Source organism: Molossus molossus, unplaced genomic scaffold, assembly GCF_014108415.1.
Source record: "Molossus molossus isolate mMolMol1 unplaced genomic scaffold, mMolMol1.p scaffold_m16_p_4, whole genome shotgun sequence".
Taxonomy (NCBI): Eukaryota; Metazoa; Chordata; class Mammalia; order Chiroptera; family Molossidae; genus Molossus; species Molossus molossus.
The window spans coordinates 38,196,615-38,220,071 of record NW_023425377.1 but is presented as its reverse complement, the minus strand read 5'-3'; the positions used below and the strand labels follow the sequence as shown (position 1 = coordinate 38,220,071).

Here is a 23,457-nt window from a genome sequence, read left to right as displayed (position 1 = left end):
GGTGCTCAGCATAAGGGGATTTCCCAAGGGTGGGGCAGATGCTGGTTGTTAATGAGCTTCAATTATCACTTCAAAGGCCCACAGGTGGGGTTGGATATATGAGGGAGGGGCTGTTGCCTCTCCCTGGAGCCCTGGGAAAGAGCAATATGGCCACCGTCCTGCATGGCAGCAACTCAGCAAAAGCTCTGCGTGCCCTCCAAATCCTGAATGTCCCCACACAGTTGCAGTCCAGTCTGCCCTCCCTCTGCCAGAGCCCAAGGTGAGTGGCTGTGGCTTTTTTAGCCTCTGTCCCAGCTCTGCGCTGTGGAGCCACTTGGGAGTGTAACCCGAGGGCGCTGCTCACAGCTGAGGCCGCTGCCGAGCTGCTGACCGTGGGCTCCCAGACCCTGTCTCGTGCCTTCGCAAGCCTACCAGGATAGAGTCAGTGTCCCTGGTTATATGGTCCTCGCAAGCTGCTTTTCTGTTGGTTTTTCCCGTCGATTTGTCTGTGTTATAGTTGTAATTCCAGTATGGTTCTGGGAGATGGTCTGTGTAGCTTCCGTTCACTCCACCGCCATTTTGGAATCCCCCACGAGTTCTTTATATAGTCTGGATACAAGCCCCTTATCAGCTATATGATTTGCAAATATTTTCCTTCCATTCTGTGGGTGGTGTCCTTTGAGGCACAAAGGCTCTTAATCAGAAATAATCCAATTTATGTATTTTTTTTTCTATTGCTTGTTTTTTGATAGCTCTAAGAAGCCTTTGCCTAATCCATTGTCACGAAGACTTACTCCTATGTTTTCTAAAATATCTTTTAAACTGAGAAACTAGGGCTTATCTTTGCAAAACACAGGGATACAACAAAGAAGGAAAAGCTCCTGGATCCGCATCAGAATCGAGATTTTTATTTAAGAAAAGAAAAACAAAATCCCATAGAAATTCTCCAAGAGCCTTGCCCAAATGAATCCCTCCTTTCTAACACAAAATGATGTGCTTCTCATAGTAACTAATTTAGTTGTAGTGCAGCGACTGGGACTTTCTTTTGGTGTGGAGAGTTGTGTTCGCATTAACATTCTACTAGAAAACTAAGCCGCCAGGCCCTGTAGCAAATCAGCTGCTGCAGGACCAGGCAACCTAAGAGCCCATGGTCACACCCTGGAAGTGCCTGGGGCAGAGGAATACAGCCACTCACCATAGGTGAAATACGCCACTTCCGGTGGAAGAGAGACATTGTGTAGCGTGCTGTCTGGCACATGCTGGTCCACGTACAGTTGGGCTTCGTTGGCCTTCAGGAAGGCCATGAACCTCGCTGTGAAGGAGGCCACGAAGATGGACAGCATCCCGAAGTCCAGAAGGTTCCACAGGTGCAGCATGTACTCGCGGGGCCCCTCCTCCCAGATTTCCTTACATTCTGACCAAATCATCCCTGTGGGAGAGTGAGAGGGTCAGGCTCATTTTTTCAGTTTCCTTGACATTTGTGACCACAGGGGCAGGGGGCATAGAGGGAACTGGGATACAAATGTAAATAAAAACTTTTTGAAGCTGAGAAGGTTGATAGCCAGTAGCAAATAGAAACCTATCTTCAGAGGCAGATTGAGAATGGGCAAATCCTCAGACTGCGAGAATAGGTTTCACCCATGCCTCTCATGGGTAATCCGTCTCCAGAAGTGAGGAAAGAGTTGTCGTCCATTGATAGATGCTTGGAGGCAATATAAGAGAAATACAATGGCTGACTTTTATATCTTTTTTCTTTTTCGAGAGAGAGGAAGGGAGAGAAATATAGAAACATCGATGAGAGAGAACATTGACTGGCTGCCTCCTGCATGCCCCTCACTGGGGAGTGGGCCCACAAGCTGGGCATGTGTTCTGAGTGGGAATCGAACCGGTGACCTCCCAGTGCATGGGTCGACGCTCAGCCACTGAGCCACACCAGCCAGACCTTTTATACGTTTTAAGAATGGGGAGGTCTTAAGGAATTATTCATTTCTGAAGTAAATGTTAGGAAACTGAGGTCCAGGTAGGCTTTCTGAAGGGCCCACATATCACTTAGAATCCAGTTCTTCTAACTTCCAGGTTAGGATGCTTGCTTCTATATTCTATGACTATTTTTTTGGTGAGTGTTAGTTTTGAGTTACTAGTTTTTATCTTACTGTTTTATATTTTTTAGTACAATTTTATAACTTACTGAATTTTAAAGACATAATGTCCTCATTGTTACATGTTAAACTATGTAGAGGCACGCAAATAAAGTGTTAGTACCCCCACCCCACTCCTAAGACAGCCTTGTGAGGTAGCCTAGACTAACAATTTTACATGTATCCTTCTATACTCACATTGTCCAATATAGTGTTCACTAATCACATGTGGATACTGAGCACTTGAAATGTGGCCTGTTGAATTGAGTGTTGCTGTATAAGTATAAAATACACACCAGATTTCAAAGACTTAGTACAAAAAAATGTAGTGTCTCAACAACTTTTCATATCAGTCACATGTTGTAATAATAATTTAGATATATTGGTTTAAATAAAACATTTGTTAATTTCTTAAACACACACACACACACACACACACTCTCTCTCTCTTAAATCTTTACCGAGGATATTTTTTCCATTTATCCTCAGATAGAGAGAGTGTGTGTGTGTGGGGGGGTGTGTGTGTGAGAGAGAGAAACATCAATGTGAAAGAGACACATTGATTGATTGCCTTCTGCATGTCCCCGATCAGGGCCAGGGACCGAACTGTAACTGAGATATGTGCTTTTAATTGGAATTGAACTCACGACTCTTTGGTCTGTAGGCCGACACACTTACCGCTGAGCCAAACTGGCCAGGGTTCACCATATATTTTTATAATGTGATTACTAGAAAATTTAAAATTAAATATGTGGCTTATGATGTGCCTTACATTATATTTTTATTGTATAGTGCTATTTTACCTTTATCTTTACTGATTATTAAAACAAAATTGGTTTAGGTAATTAAAAGTTAACTATTAAATAACACTTTGGGCACTTAGTATGTGCCAGGCACTGTTTGACACACACACACACATAATATATATATATATACACACACACACATATATATATACATATGTGTGTGTATATATGTATGTATATAGTAGCTCCCTTCAGTCTTTAAAATAACCTTATGAAGTACATTCTGTTATTATCTCAGTTTTACAGCTAAGGTTTCATTAGGCACAGAGAGTTATAATGTACCCAACCAGGAGGCATACTTATGAGATTAATGTGGTAAAACAAGTCCAGCTCACTGGCCACATACTCACAAAATGTTAACACTGCTAGCCTCTCTTGGCACTCCCCTTGCTTAGACACCATGACCTGACTTCCCAGGTGCCTGCTGTCTCTCCTCAATATCCTTTGTTGTTCCTCCTCCTCCCATCCCTTAAAGGTTGCCGCTTTCCAAGATTTCAGCCATTCTCCTTCTTCCCTCCCTCTTCCTTGTGTAAGTTTGTCCACCCCTGCAACTTTGTCCTTCATTTCCTTGTGAATGTCCACAGGTGAATGTCTTCCTTTAGAACTCAAACCTAAACACACTGGCAGATGACCACAAAAACCTGGAGTTAAGGATGGTACTAGGAGCAGACAAATAGTTACAGGGGCCAAGGCATGGCTGACTTGGTTACAGGCTCAATTTGAGTGATGAGTTGATCATCTCCACTCCTCTGGGACTCTGCCCAGGGAAGTTTTTTTTAATTAATTAATTTATTTTTGTTACAGATGTTTCTCCTTTTCCCCCCACTGATTCCCTCCTCCCCCTCTCTCCCTGCTCTGTCCCCAGCTTTGTTGTCCATGTCTATTGTTCATGCATACATGCATATAAGTTCTGTGGTTTATCTCTCCCCAACCACCCCCTCTTCTGGGGATTGTCAGTCTGTACCATACTTCCACATCTCTGGGACTACCCCATTCCTCAGACTGTTATGCTCATTATATTCCACAAATAAGTGAGATCATATGATACTTCTCTTTCTATGCTTGGCTTGTTTCGCTTAGGATATTACTTTCCAGGTCCCTCCATGCCATCTCAAGGATAAGAGATCTTTCTTTTTTACAGCTGCATAGTACTCCATTGTGTATATGTACCACTGCTTTTTTATCCATTCGTCTACTGATGGACACTTGGGCTGTTTCCAGATCTTAGCTATTGTAACTAGTGCTGCTACGAACATGGGGGTACATATATTCTTTCTGATTGGTGTTTCAGCTTCTTAGGGTATATTCCTAGAAGTGGGATCACTGGGTCAAAAGGCAGTTCAATTTTTAAGTTTTTGAGGTAACACCATACATATAGTGGCTGCACCAGTCTGCATTCCCACCAGCAGTATACTGGAGTCCCTTTTTATCCACACCCTCACCAATACTTGTTTGATGATTTATTGATGACAACCTTTCTGACAGGTGTGAGGTGACACTTCATTGTTGTTTTAATTTGCATCTCTCTGATGATTAGTGATGTTGAGCATTTCTTCATGTCTCTTTAGCCATTTGTATACACTTTTTGGAGAGATGTCTATTTAGTTTCTCTGCCCATTTTTTAATTGTGTTCTTTGTCTTCCTTTTGTTGAGTTGTATGAGCACTCTCTATATATTGAAAATTAACTCCTTATCTGATATATCATTGGCAATTATGTTCTCCCATACAGTGGGTTGCCTTTTTATTTTGGTGGTTGTTTCTTTTGCTGTGCAGAAGCTTTTGAGTTTGATGTAGTTCCATGTGTTCATTTTCTCCTTTGTTTCTGTTGCCTTAGGTGATGTATCAGTGAAAATTCTGCTGTGTATGATGTCTGAAATTTTGTTGCCTACAGTTTCTTCTAGGATTTTTATGGATTCATGAGTCACATTTAAGTCTTTTATCCATGTTGAGTTTATTCTTGTGTATGGTGTAAGTTGATGGTCTAGTTTCATTTTTTTGCATGTAGCTGTCCAATTTTCCCAACACCATTTATTAAAGAGGCTGTTTTTACTCCACTGTATGTTCTTGCTACCTTTGTCAAATATTAATTGAGCATATTGTCTTGGGTTCATTTCTGGGTTCTCTGTTCTGTTCCATTGATCTATCTGCCAGTTCTTGTGCCAGTACCAGGCTGTTTTGATTACAGTGACTTTGTAGTATAACCTGAAATCTGGTAATGTGATCCCTCCTACTTTGTTCTTCTTTTTCAAGATTGCTGTGGCTATTTGAGGTCTTTTTTTGGTTCCATATGAACTTTTGAAGTATTTGTTCTAGTTCTATAAAGTATGTCATTGGTATTGCATGATGGGGATTGCATTGAATCTATAGATTGCTTTTGATAGTATGAATATTTTAATGATGTTTATTCTTCCAATCCATGAACAAGGTATGTGCTTCCACTTTTTTATATCTTCCTCTATTTCTTTTTTCAATGACCTGTAGTTTTCTGCGAATAGGTCCTTTATTTCTTTGGTTAAGTTTATTCCTAGGTATCTTAATTTTTTTTTGCCACTCTGGTAAATGGGATTTTTTTTTAGTTTCTCTTTCTGTGATGCCTAGGGAATTTTTAAAATCAGAAAGTTTTATTTTTCTGGTGAAGATGGTCAATCAAATAAATGGATTTTAACTAAATGTTTTTTTGAGGAGAAAAGTAATTTATGAGTAGAGAAATTGTATCTTTGTTTGATGAAATAGATTCTAAGATATGTGTGTCGTATGAAATTGGAGTCCCCACAACAGGAAATATCCCAAAACATTGCAAGTCTGTTTACAAGACACCCCTCTTCCTGCCCTTGCTGTTTTTTCCCTCTTAACAAAGCCACACTTCTCAAGTTTACCCTTTCAAAATTTGTGTGATAATTCAGTGAAGTAATAATTTCCTTTACACTGAGATTTACTTTCATCTGTGCCTGTCCAAATATATAAAAAATATTAGAAAATCCTTTCCTGGCTGGAAAAAATGTGGCTTTTATCTACCTACAAATTAAACTTTCAAATATCTTACTGGAACTGGTTTTAACTGGGCACAGGCTATCACTTAGGGCTGTCATTAGCTTTAATTCAGGAAACCTGGGTTCAAGTTCTAGCATGGCCATATACTGGGTGCGTGACCTTGGATAAGTCCCTTGATTTTTTTGGGGTTTGGGGGCAATTTCAAGTGTTAAAAGCTCCATGAATTTGAAATGCAATTTATTTGCAGAAAACTCACTTTTCTGACCAATATGGAGTTCCTCATTGGGTATTGCAAATCACTTCCTCTGTGCTCAAGTGCCCACATCAGTTTTCCTGGATTTGAATATTAACTCACCCGGACTAATTTAAATTATTCTAAGGCCATGTGTAAAAGTAGCATGGATCCCCCAAGGGTTTGAGCAGCAGGAATGCTTAATGAAAAAGAAATGTGTGAAATTAGACCCTGTGCTTTCAAAGTGCTGAGGGTAGTTCAGCGTTTTATATCCAAGCTGAGCCTTGAAGTCTCTTGCCTCCAGCATGTCAATCAGAGGAGTGTTTAGAGCTCAGGGGATTGTGGGGTAAGGATGCTTTCTGGTTACTGGAACTTCCTTCAGGCAAAATCCCTTTCACTCAGGGAAAACAGGAGCCCAGAGAACAAGGTCACTGATAATTACTGAGGGTGGCTGGCAGAGGAACAGGTTAGGAAATGCTGGGAATCCTTGAGGGCATTTAGTAGCTTCATTTGTGCAGGGTTGGAGTAATGGCTTCAGGCTGCTGAGATGGAGCTTGACAATTCAAAAGGTGGTTCACTCCCTTCCCTGCCTCAGATGCTATTCAGAAGGAATCCTCCTTCAGAATTCTGGGTGGGTGAGAATGAAATGGCCATGGTTCCTGGATTTTCTCTACACTGTCCCAGTGCCCAAGTAGAGCACACTTCTTCCCAACCACCTCCTGGAAGGCCTGTCTGTTATTTCAGGTCAACTTTTCATCAGTGGGCCAGGATGTGGGTGTTCTGTGAACTTATCCGAGGGAGACTATGCCTAGACACTTTGAACCCTCAGCCCTAATATGCAAACACTGTTTCAGTGGTAGGTTCTTTGCAACAGATCTTTGCCTCAGACATTCAGGATTCATTTGTTTTCCTGGAAGAAAGATGGTATTAATATATTCAAACATTTCTTAACAAAGCTCCTCATCCCCCTCTGATTTTAGTAGCTAACAATTATTGAGCACTAGCTATGTGCCAGGCCCTGTGCTAAATACTTGGCTAACACTAAATCTTCCTAGTAGCATGATACAGGTAGCTACTTTAATTATCTCCACTCATGTACAAATGAAAAAACCCATGTACAAAGATGGCAATTATGTTGTCTAAAGTGACACAGGCCATTCAGGACCCTTGTTCTCTACTGTTCTGTCACCTACCATGCCCTCTACTAGGCCCAGCTACTATGTGGTCAGGAACTTATTCACCCACTTCTCAGGCATTATTGAGCACCACCTCTGTACCAGACAGCATTCTGGGAATACAACAACCAGGAAGATGACATCCCTTCCCTAGTAAGTTCAGTGCTGGAGACCGATGTATCTGTAAGCACTAGTGCTAAAGGGTGACAGATGATGTAAGAAAAAAATGTCCAGGGGCTGTTTGTGGAAATAGTGGGGTTAAGGGCAACCTGCATTATAATTATTTAACACAGCAGAGTGTCTGGTACAGTATATATCTGTTGACTGAATGAAGGAGTGAATTCATGGAGCAGGTGACACTTGGTATGAGAAACCAGGAATTAGGTGAAGGAGGAGGGGCTGACAAGGTATTCCAGGTCATGGCCATGGAAGTGAGGGAACCACAAGAGGCTCAGTGTGGCTCAAAGGTCAGGATTGGACTGGAGGTTGGAAATGTTAGTGAAGGCCCAGTAGGCCATGAGGAGGAGACTGATTTTTACCCTAGGCAGCTAAATAGCCTCTAAAGGTGGTAAGCAGGGGGAAAACATGGTCTGACTTGCTGGGAAGAAATTTGGCAAATTGGTTTGATTAGTCTGCTTGGAAATTTTGTCTAAATGAAACTATCAAAAGAACAAATTAGGCAAAGGGGACCCAGCTCATGTGATTTTGGCCCAACCTAGATGTGTGATTCTGGAGGTAAGTCTTAGCACTGTCTTCAAAGAGTTTATAATCCTGGATGGGTGGATGAGGGAAAGCTTGATCCTCACATTTTACACATGTGAAAACAAATTTAGACAGAGCCACCAAGGAGGAAGGGACACAGTCAGATTGGGTTTCCTCACACTCAGTCCTAAGCTCTTTATTATTCTCTAGGCCTCTAAGTGTATTTTCCCACTATGCTGGCATTTCCATCTCCCCTCATCAGTTGAGCTTTCAATCTGTTTAAGAAAACACTATCAGGTTCTCTGTAAGAGTGGTGTAAAGGAGTCTTCATGACATGATTCTGTTCCTAGATGGAGAAATGACATGCATTGTGGAGAGGCATCCTGTCCTTCAAGCCTGATGGCTTCTTGGGAACCTCTAATGTTGTCACACAGTCCTCTGATGAATGTTTCCATGGCCATAATCTACAGTTGAAAAACTTTATTCTAAGCTCTTTCAACTACCCCAGACTGGCTGCTTATGATACAGGCAAGAAAGATAGGTTCCTATGGTATGAACTGATGTTAGAGATTCTCTAGGCTGGAAGGAGTGATGGTCTCTGGTTCATTTAGTCCTCCTCAAGGCAGCTCACCTGACAGCTCTACAGAACACACGTCCACTAGCAAATTCATCCCTTTACCCTCAGTCATAATGTGCTCTTGGATCTCTTGGTATTGTGCTCTGGCTTTTCTTCTATCTCTTGGTATGTCTTCTTGGTCCCCTGTGGTCCCCTGTGCATATGCCTCGAGTCTCTTGGATTGACAGTCTAGAATTTTACCAAAATTCTGTTGGTACTCAAAGCATCTGGAGTGAAAGAAGATTATATTTCTAATTGGGTTTGACCCTTCTGTAGAGCTGAACAACAGAAGAGAAACAACCTGCATGCCCAGTGGGAGTAGGGGCTTGGGAAAGTAATAGTATCTTCACACTGTGTGGCCATTGAAAGAGGACATTGGGAGAACTGCATGGCCATATGCAGAGAGGGCTAACAGTTGAAAAGAGTCGACTACAAATTTGTACGATTACAGAAATATTAACATTGAGACAGGCAGAAACGAAGGAAAGCGTGCAGTACTGTCAGAAGTGTGAACTGCTAGGAAGACAGAGAGAAGGGGAATAGGAGGACAGTGGGTGTAGAGGAACTTTCTATTTTAAATAGGTTGGTTCAAAAAGGCCTCATTTTGAGGAGATTTTTTAGCAAAGACTGAGCAGGTGAGGGGGTTAGCCAGGCAGCTACCTGTGGGAAGAATGCTCAGGCAGAGAGGACAGCTCAAGCAAAGGTTCTGAGGTAGAAACTGTGTAAAGCAGGAAGCCAGTGGGTCAAAACAGTGAGTCAGTGAGTGAGGTGGAAAGTGGTGGGAGATGCAGTCATAGAGATGCAATAGAGGTGGAGGGCTTAATAGACTGTTATAATGACATTGTTGCTTTGGGGAAGATGGGAAGCCACTGAAGAGTTTTGAGGCCGAAGGTGACAAACCTGGTTGCATTTAAAATGGATCACTCTAGCTCCTGTTCTGAGAATATACTGAGGAATTGAGGTATTAAGGGCAGAAGCAGGGACACCTGGACATCTTCATCTCTTTTTGGTCAACCTTGCCATCCCTTAAATGAGCAGGTTGGACTTGTTAGGGTCCAAAGGTTCTTTTTAGATCTAGGGCTGCTTCTGGTAGAGAGGGAGTAATGGTTTGGGTGTTTCTATAACCAGTGTGTCCAAAATACTGTGTGGTAAGTCATGGGAGTAACTGTGCTGCTGTGTTTCTAGCAGGTCCAAGGCATTCCTGGTAGTGCCTGGGAGTAGAATGCAAAGAATCCATCAATAGGGCCTGACCCATTTCAAGCCTGTCCTTGTGTGATAAGAGAGTGGATCAGACTGTCAACCTTAAGGTGTGCCAGCACAAAGAACACAGTAAATACAGTGCTCAAAATATTTTTCTCAGAGGTTATTATTATTATGTATTTTTTGTAAAAATTAAAATACTCCAGAAGGTATTTAGGGACAAGATTATTTTAGTCTTACTTTATAGCTGTTTCCCTAGTGTCTGGCACAGTGCATGATATATAATACAGTGGTTAATGACTAGATAATATTTATTGAAAAATTTGAGAAAATAAAAACAATATGAACAAAATTCCACTTTGCTTTCACCACTGCATCTACCAAGCCACCTGCACTTGGTTGAGGCCATTGTATACACACCGACATCCCCAAATTTGTCTCCAGCCCAGCCTCTCCTTTGAATTTTGGATATGTAAATTTAATTGTGACTTGACATTTGCATGTAGTTGTTTAATAGATATCTCAAACTGAACTCTTGATTTCCATCTCTGCTCTCTCTCCAAACTGCTCCTCCCCTGGTGTTTCAGTCTTATGAAATGGGACTCTATAATTATTTGAGCTAAAACACTTGGAATTTTCCTTGACTGCTTTTTTTCTCTCACATCCCACAGATAATCTAATAGTAAAAATAGTCACTTTTAACTTCAAAACATAATCACGATCTACCACCTCTTCCAAACCAACCATTTCCTGTCTGAATTACTGTAGTGGCCTCGTAACTGTCTCTCTGCTTCTGCTCTTGTCCCAGAATTATCTCTGCTTCACACAGTGGCCACAATCTGTTAGAAACGTGAGTCAGATGATGTCACTTCTGTGCTCAGAACTCTCCAATGGTTTAGAATAAAATCCAAACTCTGTACCACGGCCTGCAATGCCTTACATGATCCAACTCTGTCTCTCTAATCTTATCTCTGTTCTCTCCCCCTTAGCTCACTGGGCTTCTTCCACACTGTTGTCTTTGATGTTTTTCAAACATACCCAGCTTACTAATGAACCCAGGCCTTTAAACGTACTGATCCTTCTGTCTGGAGTGCTTTTCACTCAGATGTCTACAAAATTTGCCTCCTCTCTTCCTTCAGGTCTCTGTTCCAATTTTACCTTATCAGAGTAGGGATATAGGGCATGCTCTTATCTGCCCAAATGCTCTGAAGGAAGAGATTAAGCAAGCAATGCAGATATTTATTCAACTTGTCTCTTCAATTAAAGAAATTTGAATCCCGACTCAATGGATATTTGAAGATATATGAAAATTGTTATTAATTTTATTTTATGCTTGTGATTATGTTTGTGGTTCTCTTATCATCCATGATGGAGTCACAAACTGAAATATGAAAAAAGAAACTATTTTTAGACATTGGAAACAGCAGAGCACTGTGATCCTTAAGTAAAGGGAAACAAGATAAGCTATGTGGTCACCCTATGTTTCCTTTTGGAAGCACATTCCAGTCTGTAGCACAAACTAAGGCACAGAAGGCAGGCCCAATGAGTTGACGAGACTGAGATTAATGTTCAGGAAGGCTGAGATGATCAGATGTTTTATGGTAGAGTTCCAGGGAGAATGGTACTATGCAAAATAACAAAATACAAAACCACAAACAAACACACAAAAAGTCCAGAAATTTACAGTCCTTTTGAATGTTTCCTAAATACTAAGTCATGAATGCTTAGAGTAAAATTCCACAAACAAACAACTAGAGAGCTGTGAGCTGAATGGTATCCAGAGTTCCCACAGAGTGACGAGTCCTTGTAATTACACAGGGCATTTAGTAGAGGCCCCAGACATGTGTCTCTGTAGTGTAAGGATAAATATTCCTCATGGTAAAGTTCCTCCAGATCCACTCTAAGAAGCTTGAAAAAGGCCAGACTCATCTATAAGTAATTTAACAGCCTGTCAGAATAAAGTCAAAAACTCTTTAAAGAAAGACAACATAACATGTAAAATACCCATCATTCAGTTAAAAATTACTAACACATCAGGACATAGGAAAATGTAATCCTTATCAGGAGAAAGATTAGTTAGTAGAATAAACTCAGAAATGACAGAGATGGTAGAATTAAGAGTCAAGGACATTATAACAGTTACTATAAATATCCACAATATTTTCAAGGACTTAAAAATATAAACATAAGGAGGAAGGAAATGAAAGATATAAGAGAGAATCAAATGAAATTATAGAATTGAAAAGTATATTTGAAAAGAAAAATTCACTGGTTGGAGATAAAAATAACAAATAATCCAGAAAAAATATCAGTAAACTTGAAGTATAAAGAGAAAGATAGAAAAAAAAAAAAAAGAACTTGTCTTTTAGTGATACACACAAAAATGTTTACAGGTAAAATTTTATCCCTGGGATTTGTTTAAAAAACTACTGGGTTGGGAGAAGGGAAGTAGGGGAGGTTTTGATGAAACAAAGATTGGCCAGAACTTGCTAATTGTTGAAGATGAGATATCAGTCTGTGGGGTTCATTATACTCTTCTCTTGATATTATTCAATTACTTATAATAAGTTTGAAAAATTATTTATGTAAGGAAAAGTAGTTAGACTCTTTCTTCTGTCTAATGTTAATAAGAAATAGGTGATGAGAAATAAGTCCTCCCCTCTGCACTATTTGTGATATAATAGATTTAAAAACTCGGCTTTGCTGTGATGGGCAGAAGCTGGGACCAAGCTATAAAAGAGGGAACCTCTGTAGCTGGAGATGCATTCCTTTTACTGGGATAATGCTCTGACACATAGGAAGAGATATATGCGAGCTAAGGAGAAAGACATAGATCAGTAGGAGCTATTAACCTGTGGTAGCATATCCACTTAAGGGGAAGTATTGTTGTACCAGTCTTCCACCTTGGGGTCCAAATTGGGAAATGGATGGGTGAGTGATTGGTGCCATAAGTACTTTAAGTTTTATCCATAAACCCAACATGCGAGTTTTTGTTTTTTATTTAAACTGTGTCTTAGTCAGTTTTAGTTGCTCCAGTAGAGTACCACAGACCAAATGGCTTATAAACAACAGAAGTTTATTTCTCATAGTTCTGGAGATTGGAAGTCCAAGTCAGGGTACCATCATGTTTGGGTTCTGGTGAGGACCCTCTTTCAAGTGGCAGACTGCTAGTCATACCCTCACATGGCAGAGAGAAGGTGAGAGAGCTCTCTGGGTTCTCTTTTATGAGGGCACTAATCCTATTTACGAGGGTCACTTCCCAAAGGCCCAACCTCCTAATGTCATCACCTTGGGATTAGAGTTTTAACATGAGTTTTTAGGGAGGTAAACATTCAGTCCATACAAAGTGGTGAGTGTGCTAGGGAGAACTGGGATAGACTGAACTGTGAAAACGGGGCTATAGAACTCAGTCTGCAACAGGGTTTAATATCCCTTTCCAACTATAATGCCATTGACTCCACTAAATAAGCCTCTGGTTACAGACTTGCCAGTGGATTCCAAGCCCTTGGAAGCCCGGTGTGCTTTTCTGCCTCTGCCCTTTGGATCAAATTATTCTTCTCATCTCCCCTTGCATATTGAGAGATCCAGTTTAGAGAACATATTCCCATTACTCTCTGCTTGGGCATTCCATAGGATACTCTCTAGTGGTTCAACTCTTATGGCTCTCTTAGGCTGTACCATTTAATTAGCACAGGCCGTGTGCTGAGCTGTCTTTCCATGTATCTGTTCTTTTATGATTTTGTTAATTGATGGCACAGACATTTTGATCATGCATACATTTGACTCAATGTTTGTGAACATAAATGTAATGAAAATTATAACAATATTGAAATTTTGTCATGAAAGCAAATCTGGGCTGGAGTAAATACCAGAAGTGCAAGTTAATTAATTGATCAAATTTTGATACTGCATAGTTAAAATTTTTCAGTCTTTTCTATTTTCAGTTTTGTTTTACTCAAAACATTCTTATCAAAGTCAAATTTCTGATATAAATCTTATAATGTATTTATTATTAGATTTCTTTTTAGTTATAGTTGACATACAATATTTTGTTAGTTTTAGGTATACAACATAGTGATTAGATAATTTAATCATGTAAAGTGATCACCATGATTAATTCTAATAACCATCTGCCTCCATACATAGTTATTATGATATTATTAACTATATTCTCTGTGCTGTACAGTATATCCTCGTGACTATTTTATAACTGGCAGTTTGTACTTCTTAGTTCCATTACTATTTTTGCCCGTTCCCTTACCCTTTTCTCATATGGCAACCATCACTTTGTTCTCTGTATCTATGAGTCTGTTTCTGTTTTTGTTTTTTTTTAAATTCCACATTAAAGTGAAATCATATGGTATTTGTCTTTCTCTGTCTTATTTCACTTAGCATAATACCCTCTCGGTCCATCCATGTTGTTGCAAATGGCAAGATTTTTTTTTTTAATGGCTAAGTAACATTGTACACACACACACACCCCACATCTTCTTTATCTTTTTATCTTTTTGATGAATACCTAGATTGTTGTCATATCTTGGTTATTTTTTAAAATATTGCATCTAACATAAGGGTGCATATATTTTTTGAAGTAGTATTTTGGATTTCTTCAGATAAATACCCAGAAGTAGAATCACTGGGTCATATGGTAGTTCTATTTTTAATTTTTTGAGGAATCACCGTACCGTTTTCCATAGTAACTGCACCAATTTACAATCCCACCAGTAGTGTATAAGGGTTCCCTTTTCTCCACATCTTCACCAGCACTTGTTTTTTGTTAATAATAATGATAATAGATAAATATTATAATTTACTGATCAGGTTTTGATTATATGCAATATCACTGATAATAACTTTTGTAAATTTTCCTACCAAGTCTGATTTTTAAAACCAATTTTGAAGTTTTTCATCTTAGAAAAATCAGTAACACACATTGTCGTGTACAATTTTAGCCATTGCCAGTTATATTTTATCTTGTTTATATTCTACTAGTAATAGTTTTTATGAGTTGGGCAGAAGTGAGAAGTCTATCTTAGCTAGTCAGTGGAGAATGGGAAAATTTTCCTTGGCTTCATTACATTCATTAACACAAATAATAAGAAAACTTTATGCTCCTAACATTTTTGATTCATATTACTTATCAGGATTCTACTATATATCAATATTCAGTGATAACAAAAATATATTTTAGCTGTGCAATTTTATACTGTTTCAAAAGTACAACTTGACTGCCTAAGCTTCCAGGAGACTATATTTAAATGAGAAAAATAGTATGTTTTCTCATGCAAAACCACTTAAAAATCACTTTCAATACACATATAATAAAAATTACGTAACAAGTTTCCCCCAACATCTCCTTTCAAAATTGGAATTTATACTACAGGTCTGTGCGTCTTCCACATCAGCACACACACGAGTTGACTGACTTCCCAGTTGGTCATCACTCACATTTTGTCTGCTAAGAGTGCACTTGAGAAGAGAGGGAGAGGTTCAGAAGTCAGAGCTTAGCAATGTCCTATTATAATTAGAGGAGAGAGACTAAAAGACAGAGTGACTTGCTTACCTAACACCCACTTCATGATGAGCATTTCTGTCCAGGAGAATTGTGTGGTTTTTACTCTGAAGATCTGCTTTGGGTAGTCTGTGAAGGTTTCATTGGGCAGGGTTTTGACGCCTTCGAAGCGGTCTGAGGCATTCACAACTAATAATCCCAAGAAGATGGTGAAAGAAACTGCATGGGCTACAAATTTCATGAAAGGGCTCCTCAGGGTTCGTCCTAGCTGGAAACAAAATATGTACAAGACATGTTAAATGGGGTACTCTATGTGGGCTCACGTTTCTCTTTTTAAAACCCTACTTTTGCCAAAAATTGAATCAGGTCTTGGACAGAAACTGCTAACTGAACCCAGGTAATGTTCTCTCTTGCATTTTTATGTGAGATCCTGCTTGACCAAACCTATTTCTTACCGACTTCAATTTTTTATATTTAGAGGACTTAGTGTGAAAGTAGAAAGAAATAGAACACACTGACATATCATCATGTTGCACTTTGCCCACATAGCTCCCCAATCACATAGATGTAAATTTTATGCCCTTCAAATCTCAATAGCTTTCAGGATTTTAAAAAATCAAACCAAACTCATTGGATACATATTTTGTTGCTCTTTTGTCCATATTTTTGAGTTTTATGCTTAGATGATTTGTTTTCAGTGTTTCTCATATCTGGTAAATGTAGTTAAAGCTGTACATTTCTTGCTATGTACTGCTTTAGCTGTATTCCCATAAATTTTGACATGTAAGCTTTTCTTTGATAGTTATTAAATATTTTATAATTTCTCTTTCCATTTTTAATTCTGAGATTATTTAGTTGCCAAACATATAGGACTTTTTATTTTTTAGTTTATTTATTTACTTATAATTAATTTATTTTTGTTACAGATGTTTCTCCTTTTTCCCCCATTGACACCCTCCTCCCCCTCTCTCCCTGCCCTGTCCCCAACTTTGTTTTCCGTGTCCATTGGTTATGCGTACATGCATATCAGATCTGTGGTTTATCTCCCCCTCCACCCCTTCTACTGAGGATTGTCAGTCTGTACCATACTTCCACATCTCTGGGACTACCCCATTCCTCAGACTGTTATGCTCATTATATTCCACAAATAAGGGAGATCATATGATACTTGTCTTTCTATGCTTGGCTTGTTTTGCTTAGGATAATACTTTCCAGGTCCCTCCATGTCATCTCAAGGATAAGAGATCTTTCTTTTTTACAGCTGCATAGTACTCCATCGTGTATATGTACCACTGCTTTTTTATCCATTCGTCTACTGATGGACACTTGGGCTGTTTCCAGATCTTAGCTATTGTAACTAGTGCTGCTACGAACATGGGGGTACATATATTCTTTCTGATTGGTGTTTCAGCTTCTTAGGGTATATTCCTAGAAGTGGGGTCACTGGGTCAAATGGAAGTTCAATTTTTAAGCTTTTGAGGTAACACCATACATATAGTGGCTGCACCAGTCTGCATTCCCACCAGCAGTATACTGGAGTCCCTTTTTATCCACACCCTCACCAACACTTGTTGTTTGATGATTTGTTGATGGCAGCCATTCTGACAGGTGTGAGGTGACACTTCATTGTTGTTTTAATTTGCATCTCTCTGATGATTAGTGATGTTGAGCATTTCTTCATATGTCTCTTTAGCCATTTGTATGTCCTGTTTGGAGAGATGTTTATTTAGTTCCTCTACCCATTTTTTAATTGTGTTCTTTGTCTTCCTTTTGTTGAGCTGTATGAGCACTCTATATATTTTGGAAATTAACCCCTCATCTGATGTATCATTGGCAATGTTGCTTTCCCATACAGTGGGTTGCCTTTCCATTTTGGTGGTGGTTTCTTTCACTGTGCAGAAGCTTTTGAGTTTGATGTAGTTCCATGTGTTCATTTTTTCCTTTGTTTCTGTAGCCTTACGTAATGTAACAGTGAAAATTCTGCTGTGTATGATGTCTGAAATTTTGTTGCCTACATTTTCTTCTAGGATTTTTATGGATTCATGAGTCACATTTAAGTCTTTTATCCATTTTGAGTTTATTCTTGTGTATGGTGTAAGTTGATGGTCTAGTTTCATTTTTTTGCATGTAGCTGTCCAGTTTTCCCAACACCATTTATTAAAGAGGCTGTCTTTACTCCACTGTATGCCCTTGACACTTTTGTCAAATATTAATTGAGCATAATGTTTGGGGTCAATTTCTGTGTTCTCTGTTTTATTCCATTGATCTATGTGCCTGTTCTTGTGCCAGTATCAGATTGTTTTGATTATAGTAGCTTTGTAGTATATATAACCTGATATCCGGCATTGTGATCCCTCCTACTTTGTCCTTTTTCAAGATTGCTGTGGCTTTTTGGGGTCTTTTTTGATTCCATATGAACTTTTGAAGTATTTGTTCTAGTTCTGTGAAGTATTTAGTTTGTATTTTGTTGGGGATTGCATTGAATCTATAGATTGCTTTGGCTGGTATGGACATTTTAATGATGTTAATTCTTCCAATCCATGAACAAGGTATGTGGTTCCACTTTTTTATATCTTCTTCTGTTTCTTTTTTCAATGTCCTGTAGTTTTCTGCAAATAGGTTCTTTACTTCTTTGGTTAAGTTTATTCCTAGGTGTCTTAATTTTTTTGCCACGATGGTAAATGGGATTGCTTTTTTAGTTTCTCTTTCTGTGAGTTCATCATTGGTGTATAAGAATGCCATCAATTTCTTGAAATTAATTTTGTATCCTGCTACTTTGCCAAATTAATCTATTAACTCTAGTAGATCTTTGATGGAGTTTTTAGGGTTTTCTATGCATAAGATCATGTCATCTGCAAATAATGACAGTTTCATTTCCTCCTTTCCAACTTGGATCCCTTTTATTTTTTCTTCATGTCTGATTTCTGTGGCTAATACTTCTAGTACTATGTTAAATAAGAGTGCAATAGTGGCCCTGTCTGGTTTGTCTCAGCAGTTGGAGTGTAGGCCTGCAGACCAGAGAATCCCAGGTTCAGTTCCCACTAGGGACATGTTACGCCTTCCCCACAAAAAGAGTGGTGAAAGTGGGCATCCTTGTCTTGTTCCTGTTCTGAAGGGAAGTGCTTTTAGTTTTTGTCCATTGAGTATGATGTTGGCTGTAGGTCTTTCATATATAGCCTTTATTATGTAAAGATATGATCCCTCTATCCCCAAATTGCTGAGCGTTTTTATCAGAAATGGGTGCTGGATTTTGTCGAATGCTTTTTTAGCGTCTGTTGATATGATCATATGATTTTTATCTTTTATTTTGTTTATGTGGTGTATCACATTTATTGATTTGTGAATATTGTACCAGCTCGCATCCTTGAGATGAATCCCACGTGGTCATGGTGAATAATTTTTTTGGTGTATTGCTGGATTTGATTTGCTAGTATTTTGTTCAGGATTTTGGCATCTATGTTCATTAGGGATATTGGCCTGTAGTTTTCTTTCTTTGTAGTGTCTTTTTCTGGTTTTGGAATTAGATTTACGCTGGCCTTTTAAAATGAGTTTGGAAGTTTTCCTTCTTGAATTTTTTGGAATAGTTTGAGCTGAATGGGTGTTAGTTCTTCTTTGAATGCTCAGTAAAACTCCCCCGTGAAGCCGTTCAGGCAGGGACTTTTGTTTGCTGGGAGAGTTTTGATTATATCTTCAATTTCCTTAGTTGTTATTGGTCTGTTCAAGTTTTCTGCCAAAGTTTCAGTGTTCAATATTTAATAGCACAACTGACCAAGATTGAAGATGTGAAATTACCATGTTCAAGAGATGAGGGTTAGGGGAAATCACTCTATCAACTAACTATATAGTATATGATAAGAAGAATGCACACTTTACAACATAGTAATTAGTTGCAAAAAGCCATATGGTCTTCTCTTGACTTTTAAAAATAATGTTCCAGATTCCACTGTAAATTAGCAACCTTTAACTCTTCTTCTTCTTTTTTTTTTTTTATCCTCACCAGAGGACATTTTTTGATATTTTCTTCAGATAGAGTGGGAGGGAGAGAGAGAGAGAAACATCGATGTGAAAGGGACACATCGAGTGGTTGCCACCCACACGACCCAACCAGGGCCGGGGACAAACTACAACAGAGGTACGTGACCTTAGTGGGAACCGAACCTGGGTCTTTCTGGACCACTGGCCAACGCTCTAAGCGCTGAGCCAAACCGGCTAGGGCTCAACTCTTCTTTGTAGCAGTAGCAGGTATCTTGTTTTCACCTTCCAGTTCTTCCACCTCAGTCTGTGTCATGAGGTCTGCAATGTTTTTCTCTAGGTCATCAATGTGACTATTCATGTCATCAATTTTTCCAATGATCTGGTTGGACATGGTCTGAAATTTATCTTGCAGCTGTTGCAGTAGTGTCTGCACCACTGAGGTGAGATCCTGCATGGTCTTGGGGTCAGTCTTGGCCATTCCTCTGGTTTCCAGCTTGGTGGTGATTCCTCAAACCATCGCCAACACTTCCATTTATGCTTTTTTTGTTTTTAAAAATTATAATTTTATTGCAGCATGTTTACAGATCATAGTTGCTATGATAATACACTGAAACATTCTGAGATTTTCCTTGTGGTCTAGTATATAATAAATGTGTGCAATTGTTCCATGTGAGCCTGAAATGATCCAAAAGATGCCCTATTAGGGAGCAAGATTTGGTTACATCTTCTCTATCCTTGACATGCCATCTAAAGGCCACTCAAATCTTATTTGGATTCACTTGTATTATCAACTTGTCATATGGCACCAGAAAAACCTCAGAAATAGAAAATGATGTTTACTAGAAAACCACAGGGCCCACAAACATCTTAGAAATGGCTCTTTTCATAATGTTTAACTTTATTATTTATAAGATAGGGATGGTAGATTATTTTTTGCTATAAGTAGATGTGCTAAATTCAGAATTCAGAGGTTAATATAAGGACAAATAAAACATTTCACATAAATTCAGTAAAAATATGAAATTAAATCATGTTTCATTTTGATTGATATGATTTCAAGTACCAAGTTTTAATTTTTTAATATTTTAATTGACTATGTTGCATCTTGAAGCCCTGTTTTTCAACCAGGACACTGGATCACTTTGGTGTATCCAGGAGACATCCTTAAATAGCCATCACATTGTTTCTGTCACTGTATCTTTTCTGGGGTAGTGGTGAGAGGCAAGGGAAGATGGAGAATGACTGCATGGTGGGGAGTGGGCTGTGGGGAGAGGGAAGGTTGAGGAGAGCTCAAGGGACACAAGCTCTTGTGTTTGCCAGCAGGGCCCCAGAAATATCAGAAAAAAGATGGGGGACACAGAGATAGACACAGCTCTAAAGGGATTGATGGGTAAGTTTCCCCATCATTTATCAGTGGTTTCTATGTAGCATCTGGTAGCTACCTAGATGAGGATGTGGGGATATCTCTCCATCTTTTCATGTGGGTGAGGCACCTTATTGCAGGAATCTGTGAAACTGTATCCAAGCTAGCCCTGGGATTCCTTGGGAGAGCTGTTTTGAGGATTTAATGTCTTTATTACTTTCTTCAAGTTATTCATTTCTGAGAGAAGATGCATCTGTAAAAATTACTATACCCATAGCCAACCATAAGAAAAAACCCTGAGAAGGCCCTGTCTTGATTTGGAAAGTTATCTTGGGCTCAGTTCCTACTTGATCTAGACTATAGGGAGGAAAAGTGAGGTTAGGAATTGATCCTCCTTTCCTAATTTTCTTTTGGTCTTTTTAGCTGATAAAACTGTGATAAAGGTCAGATGAGATAAAATTATTTCAGTGCTTTTCTTTCTTTCTATTTTTTTGTGACAGTTCTTATTTGTCTCACAAAGGTAATTTTTGAAACAAGTTGCACTTGGGAAAACTTCCTCCTCTCACAAGGCCACCAGGTGAGCCAAAAGAAAGAAAAGTCAACTAATATGTGCCAGTGATTCTGAGCTAGGAATCATTAAAGCTGTGTCAGGTAACAGCATAGGTGTCAAAGGAGATGGTAGAGCTTCAGAAAATGTAGGCCTTGACCTGCTCTGCCTGGAATGCAAAACTCATTCCTTAGTCTGAAACATGAGCTCAGCAGCTCTGTCATTACTTAGACCATATGAGCTAAGAACATACCAGGAAATCCAAGCTTGCATAACTAAGTCTGGCTCACCCCAAACTTTCTGGGCACTATCCTTTTACTTTGGGAAATACATGAATGTAAAAAAACTGAGTAGCACTCCTGAATTAGCTCCAAATGAACTGCATTTATGAGCCCTCAGGTTGGGCACCTGCTTTTACTGGTTGGCACACCTCTGTGTTCCATGGCACTGAGCTCTTCGCCCTGACCCCAAGTGTAAGCACCTAACTGAACCTGGTGGGCACATGCCCACAGAAAGGGTCAGGACTTCAGTAGAGCACACAGGATGTTTCTAGCATCTCTCCCCCGTCTATGCCATCAGATGCCACTCTCACTTGTCGCCAGGTGCCAGTGGTCTTAAGCAAGGGCTCAGTGTACAAGCTGGAAAGCGGAATGGAGACAAACTTTGGATCAAGTATTCCTAAAAGAAACATCTTCAGGGCTGGAGTGCTTCTTGCATTTTAGAGATCCCAGTTAAATTGGTAGCAGTTTCCTCAGGATGCTCCCTCCAAAAATGTTATTCAAAACATCTAACCTAGGGCTCAGGAATCTTTTCTTTGGGCTGGGGAATGCTCCCTAAGAGTTTCTATTCAGGGTCTTCTTACATTACTACATGAACCCACCCATCCTGGGGGCTGAGGAGGGGCCCAATAATAGTGGGATTTCAAAGGCAGGGCTTCCAGGGAAAGAAAAAAAAGTACTATTTGTCATACGGTGATTTTTATTCCCCCCTTCTAGAAAAGTCTTGCTAACTCTAAAGATCTTAATCAAATCCATTCTAAAGGCATTTGGTCAGCAGGTAAGATGTTTGCATTCAGCAATGAAAGTTGTAATGCTGCTGATATAACTGGGTGGAGGCGGAATGGCTGGTATGGGTGTGTGTGCATATGTCCAGTGGATAAGGTCAAGTCTCTGAAGCCAGAGAGCCTAGGTTTAAATCACAACTCAATAGTTTTTGGCAAGTTACTTAACCTCTTTGTGCCTTAGTTTCTTCATTTGTGAAAACAGGGGTAAGATAGTACTTACTGCATAGAATATGTGCAAAACAGAGCAGTGCATGGCATATAGGAAGCACTCAATATGTGGCACTGAAGGGCCTCAGGCAGTTCCCCTTAGGGGAAACTTAGACTTGACTGACTCTTGGAAATCTTATATGCAAGGGTTCACAAAGGAAGACCTATATAGTCCCTATGTATTTATGTCACAAGCCCTTTTGGGGCACTATCTGTATGCAACATGATTCTGGGCATTGGAGGTGATGGAGATGAAACAGGCTATACAAATTGGTCCTTTCCTTCAGAATTGCTGGTTTTCTAGTGGGGAGAGACAGGCTGAACACTATGGTATGAAATAGATGAAGAGATGGGGAGAGAATGTTGCAGGTTTCAGACTAGGCTGGGTGTGAAAGTGATCGGCCATCTGACACTCTTAAATCCTGTACCACAGGGTAACAGGTGATAGACTCTCATTTTGGATTTGAGGGTAGAAACTTTTGTAACAGAGGAGCAAATTTCTGTTTCCTGGAACAAATTTTTCCTCTGTGGCAATGCTTCAAAAATTTCATCGTAATTTTCTTTAATCCAGTGTAGCCCTCTGGTAGAAGCAAATGAGGGGGCACAGAGGTCTTGAAGGTATGATCCTCTCCTGGTTGGCCCTGGACCACATGTAAGAAAGAAAGATCTCTTATTCTTTGAGACAACATGGAGGGACCTGGAGAGTATTATCTTAAGCGAAACAAGCCAATCAGAGAAAGAAAGTATCACATGATCTCACTTATTTGTGGAATATAATGAACGAAACAAACTGATGAACAAAACAGACTCAGAGACATAGTAGTAGGGTACAGACTGACAAACCTCAGAAGGGGGGTGGGGGAGAGATAAACCACAGAACTTAAATGCAGGTATGTATAACCATGGACATAGACAACAATGGTGGGGACGGGTGCAGGGGTGGGATCGGG

At 39.5% G+C, this 23,457-nt stretch overlaps 2 protein-coding genes across 2 annotated transcripts in view; both read right to left on the bottom strand.

Annotated features, from left to right (window-relative positions):
• TRPC7 (transient receptor potential cation channel subfamily C member 7) overlaps nt 1-23,457 on the bottom strand; it is a 150,990-nt gene that overhangs the window by 42,513 nt on the left and 85,020 nt on the right. The window contains exons 5-6 of the mRNA XM_036282146.1: nt 15,404-15,620; nt 1,175-1,408 (exon numbers count right to left, since the gene is read on the bottom strand). Of these exons, the coding sequence (XP_036138039.1) occupies nt 1,175-1,408; nt 15,404-15,620 (451 nt within the window). The remainder of the gene's footprint in view (nt 1-1,174; nt 1,409-15,403; nt 15,621-23,457) is intronic.
• Nucleotides 19,569-19,805, bottom strand: LOC118615633 (heat shock factor-binding protein 1-like). The gene has a single exon (XM_036240735.1). The coding sequence runs from the start codon at nt 19,803-19,805 to the stop codon at nt 19,569-19,571; it is 237 nt and encodes a 78-aa protein (XP_036096628.1).